The 12,737-nt window shown below is 41.0% G+C and overlaps 1 protein-coding gene across 1 annotated transcript in view; it reads left to right on the forward strand.

Moving 5' to 3' along the window:
• Nucleotides 1-12,272, forward strand: part of ksr (kinase suppressor of ras) — a 29,399-nt gene extending 17,127 nt beyond the window's left edge. The window contains exons 10-20 of the mRNA XM_028320830.1: nucleotides 2,028-2,057; nucleotides 2,203-2,305; nucleotides 2,841-2,942; nucleotides 4,026-4,147; nucleotides 5,956-6,006; nucleotides 6,378-6,503; nucleotides 6,940-7,125; nucleotides 7,829-7,962; nucleotides 8,570-8,701; nucleotides 9,309-9,438; nucleotides 10,441-12,272. Coding sequence (XP_028176631.1) covers nucleotides 2,028-2,057; nucleotides 2,203-2,305; nucleotides 2,841-2,942; nucleotides 4,026-4,147; nucleotides 5,956-6,006; nucleotides 6,378-6,503; nucleotides 6,940-7,125; nucleotides 7,829-7,962; nucleotides 8,570-8,701; nucleotides 9,309-9,438; nucleotides 10,441-10,593 — 1,269 coding nt within the window. The 3' untranslated portion in view covers nucleotides 10,594-12,272. The remainder of the gene's footprint in view (nucleotides 1-2,027; nucleotides 2,058-2,202; nucleotides 2,306-2,840; nucleotides 2,943-4,025; nucleotides 4,148-5,955; nucleotides 6,007-6,377; nucleotides 6,504-6,939; nucleotides 7,126-7,828; nucleotides 7,963-8,569; nucleotides 8,702-9,308; nucleotides 9,439-10,440) is intronic.
• Nucleotides 12,273-12,737: the final 465 nt, after the last annotated feature.

Here is a 12,737-nt window from a genome sequence, read left to right on the forward strand (position 1 = left end):
GGAGGTTATTCTCGTCGTTCACACAGCCGCACCACCACCACACGGTATGTGGACTTTATGGCTTTGGAATAAGGTGGAGAATTAATTGAGAAAGGTACTTTGTGGGGGGTTATTCCAACGGTGAGATTTTGAACTTTATGGCTTTGGTGTAAGGTGCGAAATTGATTGAGGAAATTAGGTGATTTGTGGGGGGTTATTCTCATCGTACACCAGCTGCCCCCGCCACCGCCACACGGTGAGATTTGAACTTTATGGCTTGGGAGTAAGGTGGAGAATTGATTGAGCACATTTTAAGGGGGGGCTATTCTCATCGATCACAAGCCAACCGCGCCGCCGTCACGTGCACTACATGGTGAGACTTTGAACTTTATGGCTTTGGTGTAAGGTGCAGAATTGATTGAGGCAATTTCATGTTTTGGGGGAGGTTATGCTCGTCGTTCACGAGCCGCCCGCGCCGCCGCCACGCGCCGCAGCCGCACCACCACCTCACGGTATTGAACTTTATGTCTTTGGAGTAAGGTGGAGAATTGATTGAGGAAATTTGGTGATTTATGGCGGGTTATTCTCATCGCTCACACAGCCGCACCACCACCACACGGTATGTGGACTTTATGGCTTTGGAATAAGGTGGAGAATTAATTGAGAAAGGTACTTTGTGGGGGGTTATTCTCATTGTTCACACGCCGCAGCCGCACCACCACTACATGGTGAGACGTTGAACCTTATGGCTTTGGTGTAAGGTGCGAAATTGATTGAGGAAATTTGGTGATTTGTGGGGGGTTATTCTCTTCGCTCACCAGCTGCTCGCGCCTCCGCCATACGGTGAGATTTGAACTTTATGGCTTTGGTGTAAGGTGCGAAATTGATTGAGAACGGGGGGCTATTCTCATCGATCACGAGCCAACCGCGCCGCCGTCACGTGCACCACATGGTGAGACTTTGAACTTTATGTCTTTGGAGTAAGGTGCAAAATTGATTGAGGAAGTTTGGTACTTTGTGGGGGGGTTATTCTCATTGTTCACACGCCGCAGCCGCACCACCACCACACGGTGAGATTTTGAGCTTTATAGCTTTGCTGTAAGGTGCAATATTGATTGAGGACTTAGGCAATTTGTAGGGGGTTATTCTTGTCGCAATTTCATGTTTTGGGGGAGGTTATTCTCATCGTTCACGCGCCTCAGCCGCACCACCCCCACACGGTATGTGGACTTTATGTCTTAGGAATAAGGTGGAGAATTGATTGAGAACGAGGGGCTATTCTCATCGATCACGAGCCAACTGCGCCGCCGTCACGTGCACCACACGGTGAGATTTTGAACTTTATGGCTTTGGTGTAAGGTGCGATATTGATTGAAGAAATTTGGTGATTTGTGGGGGGTTATTCTCATCGCTCATCAGCTGCCCCCGCCACCGCCACACGGTGAGATTTGAACTTTATGGCTTAGGAGTAAGGTGGAGAATTGATTAAGAACGGGGGGCTATTCTCATCGATCACGAGCCAACCACGCCGCCGTCACCACATGAGACTTTGAACTTTATGGCTTTGGTCTAAGGTTCGGAATTGATTGAGAATATTTGAAAGTTTGTAGGTAGGAGCTGAATTCTGGCTTTATTAAATGACCTCAAATTTTATCCCACTGTTAACCGTATTTTGCAACCCCCAGTTGGCACCACCAGCAATTTATTAAATTTAATTAGGAATTTAATTCTTTAGTATAGTTGTTGCAATTCACGAAGGCGAATGAGCTTTACATGTGTGATGACTCGCTACTGTTCGTTTTTTAAAAGTTTTGATAGACATCTTTATGTGTATGTACACGTACACACACAAGTAAAGCTCATTCGCCTTCGTGAGTTGCAAGAACTATAGTATGATTAAGGCGCCAACTGGTGATCGCGAGAATAGATAAAACCCGAAAAAAAAAAAGATACTTGCGAGATCGCAAATTCGTTTTAAAAATACGCCTTTTCTAAAATACACAAAACTTCTGCAAAAACGTATGTTTATTAACGTGTACCTCCAACAGGGCAATCCGGACTCCTCATCGAACACATCATCCTGCAACAGCTCGACTCCATCGTCGCCGGCACTGTGCGCGCCCGCGCCCGCCACGCCGCACCACCCGCCGCACGGCGCCAAGCAGCAGTTCCACTTCCCAGGTCAGTTGGCGCCGTCACTTACACTTCAAATTGTTAGTAATCTCCTGCAACAGCTCGACTCCATCGTCGCCGGCACTGTGCGCGCCCGCGCCCGCCACGCCGCACCACCCGCCGCACGGCGCCAAGCAGCAGTTCCACTTCCCAGGTCAGTTGGCGCCGTCCCTTTTAATTCAACTTCTTAGCTCAGTTGGCGTCTCTTTCAGTCAGTTCAGTCCAAGTCAGTTAGCGCCACAACACCTCCTAGGTGATTTGGCGCCTAGCTCAGTTGGCGCCAATAAGGTTATTATTTACAGTTCCACTCCCCAAGTCAGTTGGCGCCACAACACTCTTATAGTTCCACTTCCTAGGTGATTCAGCGCCTAGCTCAGTTGCCTCCAAAAAGGTTTTTTACGGTTCTCTTTACCAGGTTAGTTAACGTCACCACACACTTTCTTTCAGTTCTACTTACCTTATGAATTGGCGCCCCCGCACGATTTTTTCAGTTCCACTTTTCAGATTAGTTTATACTGCACTAAGTTGATAACTATTTTAGTTTATTTTATTTATTACACGGCTAATTACATAAATGAAAATTAACTTGATTCACACAAGATATAACCACCCAAAAACAATAATAATATACGAGTATATGAAATTAACAGATAATTTAATACTTTACGTAGCAACGTTTGTTCGTTCAGAAGTGAAGACGCCGGTATCCAGTCCGAACCACGCGTCCGTACAGTCCCCGGCGCGAATCTCCAACGATCACAAAGACGACCTCACTTCAAGCGTCAAGAGCGGTGAGTTAAACTTGAAAAATGTTAGACATTGACCTGGTATCTGAATTGAGATTTCCAGCTTGAGCAAGCACAAAATGTTAAGGATAAATTTAATATGAAAAGTTCATATTTTAATTCAGAGACTGGGCTATTTAATTGCTCATACTTCAATGTTTTTAATCGATGTCCAAAACCCCAAATTTCAAAATCGGGCGATCTTGTCGTCCAGTGCAAATCGCCAAAACGAGAGTATAAGCGACCTGGAAATGCCTGCTTCAATAATTATCCCGCATTCTGGAGTATGGCGACTCATGGCTATTTTCTTCAAATAAATTATAAAAAATACATTGAAACACTTCGAATTTGAGCGCGCATCCGCGCGCATTTGAACCCGGTGGCGTTTTGAAACCTGCTTACGGGCATACTTAACTCCACGGAATCCATGAAAAACTAATAGAACTGAAACACCCACGTTCTATTGATAATATTATGTCAATTTTTCACTCGACATTGGCAGAAATAAACCTCGGAAATAAAATAAAAAATGTCAAAACCTATTTGACATTTGATGTCCTCCAATAGGGTGATTACTTTTGCCCCACCTTGTACAGTTACGGAATGAAAAGGTTCGTCAGTTTTCAAATTGGTTCCTTCAACGAATCGCGAGCACATATTACCTTTTAAAACTATGTTACAGAATAATCTCGAGTTAGAGAAAATAATCTTTAACTGCTCGTCAGTAAAGTTCAAAATTATTCAGATCAAAGTTGTTTGACGATTTAACTTGTCAAGAAGATTATTATGATTGATGAACTTAAAACCTTCTTGTTGGTTCAACCTGCCATTATCTATTAAATAAAAAAACTACATTTTGTGACATTTCTCTGATGGGATAGAAAAATAAACAAGCAAAACCTTATTCGTTAGCAAACGTCATATTTATTTAAATGTTAGCAGCAATGTTTCTTGCACGGTTATGTTGGCAGGTTTGACTCTTACAGTACCTAGTGCAAGCAAAAACCGACACTAAGGTGACGAACCTTTTCATTCCGCGACTGTACTTATGCCACATAAATTGTTAACGCTCAACGCGTTATTATACAGACGGCTCCCGCGGCGTCTCTCTAAGCGGTTCAGGCTCGACGGACAGCGGCGGGCCGCAGCGCGCCGACTCGCTGGACCGAGGCAACAAGCACGCCGACTCGCGCTGGCCGAGGCAGAATAGCGTAAGTACAAGTTTGATTGCTACTTGATTATTTGGAGAAGTATTTTACATTTTGCAACACTTTTTGGTTTATTTTTCTAAAGAAATATTAGGTTAAACAGGGTAACATTGCAAAGTGTTGCCAATTTTTTAGAAACGACGATTTTTTAAGATTAAAAATAAATATGATAAAGCCATATAATTTGGCAAAACTTTGCAATGACACCCTGTATAAGTTAAACATTTAAATAAAACATTTTTGACTTTGACTAATAAATGACACACTCTATTATAGCTCTAAAACTTGATGATATTTACAAGTAACTATAACTTATATTGCCTTGTATTCGAAACATTGATTTAACTTTAAACCTTATACATCAACTTCCGAAACTGAACTGAATTTTATTTAGAAGAAAACGATGTTCAAGTTTCAACGTATGAAAATAACGACAAAAAACCTATATTTACGTACTGTTAATTACCCGGTTCTTGAGATGAAGAATTTTGTACTAGTAGTTGCACAAACAGACAGCGAAGAGTAGTCCAGTTACGAATGATTAGAGGAAACAATTTAAACTCCGAATCGCAAGTATAATAAGTTCAAATGTTAGACGTCGATGACGCATACTGTTCCAGACGAAGCCCTACACGAATTGTTCCCTTAATGACTGCACTAATTGTGCTTAAGCGCTCGTTACGCCGATAACATGCACAGATAAAACTCGGTTTTTAGGGATGCTCGAGTGCATGCTTTATATCGATAAAAGTAGCATGACGAATAGAATGAATTGCTTAAATTTTTTGAATAGTGTAAGTATACATGTACTGTTGGTGTTACTTTGTAAATAAATGAATTAAATTAAAAAAAAAATATTTAATCTGGCTGGAGTATGTATTTAAACTCGCATTCGGATAAAGGCAAACTTTGAAAATATGGGACATGAGAAAGTAAATTCTGAAATTAATAAAGTTAATTTTATTTCCAACTTTAACGCCACATACTAATCGTAAACTAATTGGGGCTTTCACTTCGTCTTTTTAATTAAAAAAATAAAAATGTATACAAAAATCGATTTCATATCACTATTTGATCAAATGGTATAAAAGTTTAGACCTTTATGTAGAGAAGTGTTCTTAAAACATCATAAAATTGAGAAACACGAGTCTCGAATTGAAAAGAAAATATCGATATCGGTAGTCGATGCTGTCCCAACACTATCCGGACATCGTCAGACGCGGGATACTGAGTCAGTGGCGTGATAATAATATCGTGCTGAGCCCTTGATCTCTCGTGACAGTGCGGTCTTTGTGAGCGAAACATGTGCATCTGTGATTGGAAATAATTTCAAGATTGTGTTATAATGACAGACTTTAAAAATCGCCGCAGGTTGTTCGAAGAAGTAAGAATATAAATGTTTTTAAAGTTGCCAGTTTACTTTTTATATTTTAGGCCAATATAATGCGCCATAATCACAGATGAACTGAAATAAAAATAAATCAGTTTATTTATAGTTTTTAATTCTTTTGTCTCTAGTTTGTCGTAAGTTCAATTTCCAGATATGGCAAGTAGCTAATCATTTAAAATTTTCCCTTTAGTACAAAAATTTTTGTTACTACTTCAGTGAGAGTAAAGATTTGAACGAAAATGGTAATAAATAACTGATTTTTTTACCATTTTGAGGTATCATGAGTTCTCAAAGTTTTTCAAACTGTGTCGATAACATACTTATAATTTTTTTTTCTGTTGAACTGATATTTTAAAGGCTTTGTGTCATAGTATCATTGGTTAATGGTGTAACCTATTCAATTTGCTTATATCATTTGCAGCTGTCAATGAAAGAGTGGGACATCCCATACGACGAGCTGAAACTGCTAGAAGTGATCGGGCGCGGTCGCTTCGGCACCGTCTATCGTGGCAGCTGGCACGGCGCCGTCGCTGTCAAGCTGTTACACGTGCACTCGCTTCACTCGGACTGCGTGCCGCTGGATACCTTCAAGCACGAGGTATGATAGACTAGTACCTCAGCTATACTAAAGCCTGGTCCGTGAGCACGTAGAATCCCGTCCAATGACCCTAAGCTACCCATCCTTATCGCTCGCGCGTAATTATATTGCTGTCGCGACTGTGCGACGCGCGCCCGCAGTGAGTGTGCGAGCGCGACAGCAACATAATTACGTGCGAGCGACAAGGATGGGCAGCTTGGGGTCATTGGACGGGATTCTACGTGCTCACGGACCAGGCTTTAGAAGTGATCGGGCGCGGTCGCTTCGGCACCGTCTACCGCGGCAGCTGGCACGGCGCCGTCGCCGTCAAGCTGTTACACGTGCACTCGCTTCACTCGGACTGCGTGCCGCTGGATACCTTCAAGCACGAGGTACGTGCGACTGTAAGAAGAATGGGTCATCCTGGCTGACAAGAATGAGCATTCTTATTTATCCTTCCGAGCCACATCTTGCCGGGAAAGTAAAGTATTATGTTTGGCAGTTTGGCAAAAAAGTCCGAAAATTTGATCTGTTGGAAATTGTATCAAAAAATGTTGGTAAAAAAAAGGAATCAGCCTGATATATCAGGCGAGTTCTCTCATATATTTGTTGTTGTTGTTGTTGTTCCCTCAAATGTTTCTATAAGGTCACAATCTACGTTGAGTATTTATTGGCATATTTTCAGAGATAAATAGATTTAAAACAGTTTTTTTTTAATCTTGGTTGTGTATGATCTTAGTGCACAAACTTGAAACTCCCGTCCGGAGTCGTCAAAGTTACTATGGTAGCTCTAGTTGCCTCTAAACTCTAAATTTTGCTTTTTTCCAGGTGGCAACATTCCGAAAAACCCGGCACGAGAATCTGGTTCTATTCATGGGCGCGTGTATGAAGCCGCCGCGGCTGGCCATCGTGACGTCACTGTGTAAAGGCATGACGTTGTACACACACATCCATCTGAGGAAGGACAAATTCACGGCTAACAAGAGTGTGCTAGTCGCGCAGCAAATATCACAGGTGTGTATCATCAACATGATTATCTTTTAGTGTACACTGCAGGAGGAAGACCCTCTCTAATGAGGGCTATCGTTTTAGCGCTCACCAGTTAGCGCCACTGTAGAGTAAGGTCCTGTCACTTGCTAGTAGCGAAGACAGTGGCACCAACTTGTGAGCGCTAAAGTGGTAGGAGGACTATCGCATTTGCACTCATCAAGATGGCGCCACTGTAGAGTAAGGTCCTGTCAATCGCCAGGGGTGCCAACTGTTAAGTATAAAAACGATAGCCCTCATTAACCAGAGATAAATGAAAGATTTGGACTACATTTCTCATGTTGATCAAATTATAGGTTTAGGAGCTTGGTGTTCTCAAAAATTTTAAAGTTAGTTGCATCTTCAGACGTCCACGGGAAGAGCGAGGATGTTTCTATTTACTCTGCCGGAACCTAGTAGATGCAGACTACAGCATCTCAATATGCACGATAGCAGTAGTTGTGATAGGTTTTCAACAAAAAAATATTTATACAATACAAAAATTATCCTATTGCAGCAAATGAAACAAGCTGTGGTGTCAAGCAATATTTCGTCAGTGTAATTCTTTGGATCTGCCAAGTTTCGGTGTAAAAGTTTCTGTTAATTCGATTTCTTCATAATATTCTATGTCGCCTTATCGTCCTTTCGTAAGGTCGAAAATCAATTTAATGTACTTATTCCTTAATTCCAGGGCATGGGCTACCTCCACGCGCGCGGCATCATCCACAAGGACCTGAAGACCAAGAACATCTTCCTGGAAAACGGGAAGGTGGTCATCACCGACTTCGGACTCTTCAGCGTCACCAAACTTTGCTTCGGGAATAAGTAAGTCAATAGTGCACGTTTTGATTCATCTTTTTAGTAGTCGTTTGTTTTTACCATAGTGTTTGATTTAATTGCGAACCATAGACGTTACAGCGGTCACGTGACATTTATATGTCTGCCATTCTATAAGTGTCTTTAGTTTTTGAACACATTAAACTTTTATCAGAGTAAATACAAATGAGTAGGTTATCTTCATAGAAACGCACCGAGCGCGGTTTGTATGTGAGCGCGCCAATACGCACACACTGACAAAATTCGGCGCAACCACGACTGGCTCCCCGCTAATCCACGCTAAATAAAGTCAGTGTGTGCGTGCGCGCCGCATACGTATTGGCGCGCTCACATACAAACCGCGCTCGGTGCGTTCCTATTTACTCTGCTTTTATAATCCGCTTTTACAAAAACGGCAACGCGCGACAGTTTCCAGGACGACCTCTAGGTTAACGGATCGGCATCAAGTCCGCATCTCCTCGCAGATCTTTGTGCCGTAAAATCTGTCTAGTGCCACTAAATGGCGTCTGCGTGCCACTAGGTGGCGTTGGCGTGCTGCTATCTTGTTGAAGACCGTATTTTGACGCCATTAAATAAATGTTTTGTTTGACTGTAGCGCGCGCGGCGACAGCCTGGGCATCCCGGCGGGATGGCTGTGCTACTTAGCTCCGGAACTGGTGCGGGCGCTCCGCCCCCACGCGTCGCTCCACCTGCCCTTCTCTAAAGCCACTGACGTTTATGCGTTCGGGTACGTTATCATCAGGTCATTTAGATCCGATTTCCGCATCATTTCTCCGCTCAGCTTCGGTTCCGAAATCTGAGGTGGAATTGTGTAAAGCAATCGTAATCATTTGACAGTTCATAACGTACGTTTGAAGCAGAATAATCGTACGTTATGATGTTATGAACTGTCAAATAATTACGATTGCTTTACACAATTCAACCTCTGATTGATTTCATTCAAACACATCTTTCCTTTCCGCTTCGGTGTAAACCTGACCTTATTCTCCTCACTGAGTCCTCACTACCTTCCATCCCATGTTTTTAACACGTTTTTTATGTAATCGCCGTAAACGTGGAAACGTGGAAGTGACCTTCACTCGCGACTCAGTGGCCGCGACAAGCTACCGGTAGCGGCCACTCGTAACTCGTCACATAAATCATCGGTGGCAGTCAAATTTGGTGGGACAAAAGAATGGGGATTTGTCGAAGAAAAATTCTACAAATCCCCCATTGATAATCCAAAAAAAATACACTGTCACATTGATTCAACATTGAAATTTTGATGTCGACCATACAACATAGTACGTTACTTGATCTATAATATTTTTATGTTAAAATTTTGTTCGTCACAGCACCGTATGGTACGAGCTTCTGTGCGGCGAGTACCCGTTCAAGGGGCAGCCACCGGAAGCCATCATCTGGCAGGTGGGCAAGGGCGTCAAGCAGTCCCTCGCTAACATGCAGGCCTCTAGGGATATTAAGGTGAGTGGACTTTGTGTTGATGTTGTTACAGATAAACTTAAACTTCAACCACACCAAGGCCTGCAAATCGCCATCCCATCACACAGAGGCGGCGTAAGGCGTAGGCGACGTGGGCCACCGCCTACGGCCTCGCGGAACAAGGGGCCTCGCGCATCAAAAATTTTGAAAAAATGTATACAAGGTGGAGATGACTATATCACAATACGACAATAAATGCAAACATTGACTATTAAATATAAATTCTTGATAGCTAAACAATGTAGTTAAAAATAAAAATTTATTTTTTTCCAAACAAATTCAGCCATAATCAAACACAAAATTAAGCAACAACACGGTTTTAAGTGACGGACATTATTCTTTAAATAATCACTGAAATCAGAAACTGACAATGTATAGACCTTTGACCCTTTTTTTTTATTATTTCATAAAATCCGTCTTCAGGTCGCCACAGAACAAGGCCTCGCGAAATCTGTCTTGCCCACATCAAATTTAGGTCTTGCCCCGCCTCTGCCATCACAGTCCATGATAGTCCACGCGACCGCTCATTGGCATATGATCGCGATGGCGATTTGCACGCGTTGATGTGGTTGAAGCTTTAGTAGAGAAATTCCGTCAATTAGGAGTGAAGAATCAACTACCTTATTTATTTACTAACTTGGTACCCGACTACGGCAAAACCAAAGGGGTTATCATTTTAGCAGTCATGTATGTATGTTTTTATTTACGTATGTTCTTACGTAGCGTCTAAAATATTTGTCTGATTTTGATTAAGATGTCAATCGATTCATTATAGTGGCCGGAGTAAATGGCAACATTTTAAGGTCAACGCACACTTATTGGGACCGAACGAGTCGAATGCTACGTATACTGTATATTTTTCATACATTTTTCCGTAGTCGGATTTCAGTTTTTTTTAAAATGTATTTATTTTGACATTCATATGTGCCAAATCTTGGTCGCAACTGAATAAAAGACATTTTAATTCAATTTCATTATCTGCAGGACATCCTAATGGTATGCTGGGCGTACCGCGCGAGCGAGAGAGCCGATTTCCCGCGGCTACTGACTACCCTCCAGAAGCTGCCCCGCAAGCGCCTAGCGCGCTCTCCCTCCCACCCGGTGCATCTATCTCGCTCTGCCGACTCCGTGCTCTGAGCCCGCGCTAAGGCGTGCCGGAAGCCTAAACAAACCAGTGCGAATGTACCCGTGGAGTGTGCCTAAGCGGGAATATCTGTGCTTCGGATTTGGAACGTATTCGAAGTTCGAATAGTGAAGTGTGCCAGTTAAAATTCCAGTGTTGCCAGTGGGAAAATCCAGTGGTTTATCTAGACGCGAGGATCGTAGGCGGTTCGTGTGGGAAAGCCGGTTGAAAATAGGTATGCAGTTTGTACAGGAAATGAGGCGACTACCTGGCGAATGATTGATATCTGCTATATGATCTGTCAAACATAATTGGTGATAACCAGGAGTTTGAAATTATAATAATAAAAAGCAATACCAGCTGCATCGTCCACCAGTGTCATCCAATCCCTGACGACATAATACCTGAGCGTCGCGTAGTTGGCTATCTGACAACACTGACAAGCAAATACACACTGCAAATGCACGCTGGACCGGAAAGCGCAATAAAGTGGAGAAGTCGTAACAAGTGGCCCGGTTTTCGTAAATTTCATTGGTCTGTCTGATCACCCATAAAATAACCCATTTTTTAGACATGTCCCTAAAAACCATAGACAAATGTTGCTTTATAAATAGATTGATTTTCCATCAGCCTGTTAGATGAGTATTACTCGGTCCTATTTTTTAAACTATCAAAAAGTTTGCGACCAAATTCATTTACAAAAAATGTCATGAGAGACTCAGAACTGTCTCGTCTACCTAACTAGTGTCTATGGTCAGACGTGCTTAGTTTTCGTCTATGCGATCGTCATTTTAACGTTCAACGCCGAACGTCGCTCTTACTTCGAGTTGCATTGAAATGTGTTACTATAATAAAGTTATAGTTACATAAATTTCAATATTTTTGCGCTATAAACAACATGGGAAGGCAATGTTGCCAGTTATTTTCATTAGTTCCCAGTTTTTTTCGTAGTCTATAAAAAATTCAGAGCTGGCAATCTTGACATCCCATTTTGTGCAATAATTAATTTAATAAATCTTATTGTTATATTTTAATTAATATAGCAAACGGGTAATCGCTACTTAGTAAAACAATTATAAATACAAAAAAAATGTAATTATGTTCATATTATAAAATTATGTAGAAATATCGACTATTGTAAGTAAAATCTTGATCTCCGATTAATCGATAGATTAAATTATATTTTCGTATTTTTAAAATGTGAAAAGTTGACTGCTTTGTTGATAATGTAAATTTTGTACAGTGTTACGGATTTTGCTGTGATTGGTAGCCTTGGGTGCACTGAGCTTTGGGAAGTGTATATAATCAGGTGAACATAACATGCTCTTGTAGTCAATAAAAACTATTTTTACATAATAAACTCTTGCAATTACTTTGTATAGTGTACAGAGGTCAGTGCATACCAAGTTGTGAGAAAAGATGTCACATTAGGATAAGAGTTGACTTTTTAATACCTACTACAGATTATACTTCACTCCGAAAGCATCGATTTTGATCACAAACAAAATTCAGCTTAATAACAGCGTTGAATTCAAATAATTTTACTTTGGAGTAATTTGTAAATAATATAAGAACATTCCTCTCTGTAGGTTGTTGAAGTTTTAAAACTTGATAGTTACTATTTCGAACTAAGTACATTTGTTTGTATAATATTTTAAAGAGTTACCACTTTCTATAATATTTCTAAAGAGGCTTAAATTTAGAACTAGGCTGAATTGACCACTTACGTGATACATTTATTACTTGTATTGTTTGGTTACTTATTTATTACTTTATTTCATTTCTATCTAATTAATTTCTTTCTTCTAATATAGTACATTATTATATTCTATAGTATAATATTCATGAATGATTCTGCAGTAATGTAAAGGTTAGATATCTTTTGAACATAATACTTCTTTTTGTATTTGTTACGGCCGAATACTGAAACACTACTCAAATCTGTCACTCAGCTGACGGGCTCCTAAATTTAAGTATCCTTCAATTTTAAATGGTATTCTCAAACGCTACTCAACGGATTTGAAGCCGTGATCAGCTAAGCAGCTCTCAAATGTTTACATAATGGCAACATTTACCAAAAAAAGTATGTTTTCATTTACACAAATGATAACTTTACGTCTTTTATCCATTACACGCAGCATCGTTTGGTTATGTATTG

This window comes from Ostrinia furnacalis, unplaced genomic scaffold (genome assembly GCF_004193835.3).
Source record: "Ostrinia furnacalis isolate ACB-3 unplaced genomic scaffold, ASM419383v2 OfSCF7454, whole genome shotgun sequence".
Lineage (NCBI taxonomy): Eukaryota > Metazoa > Arthropoda > Insecta > Lepidoptera > Crambidae > Ostrinia > Ostrinia furnacalis.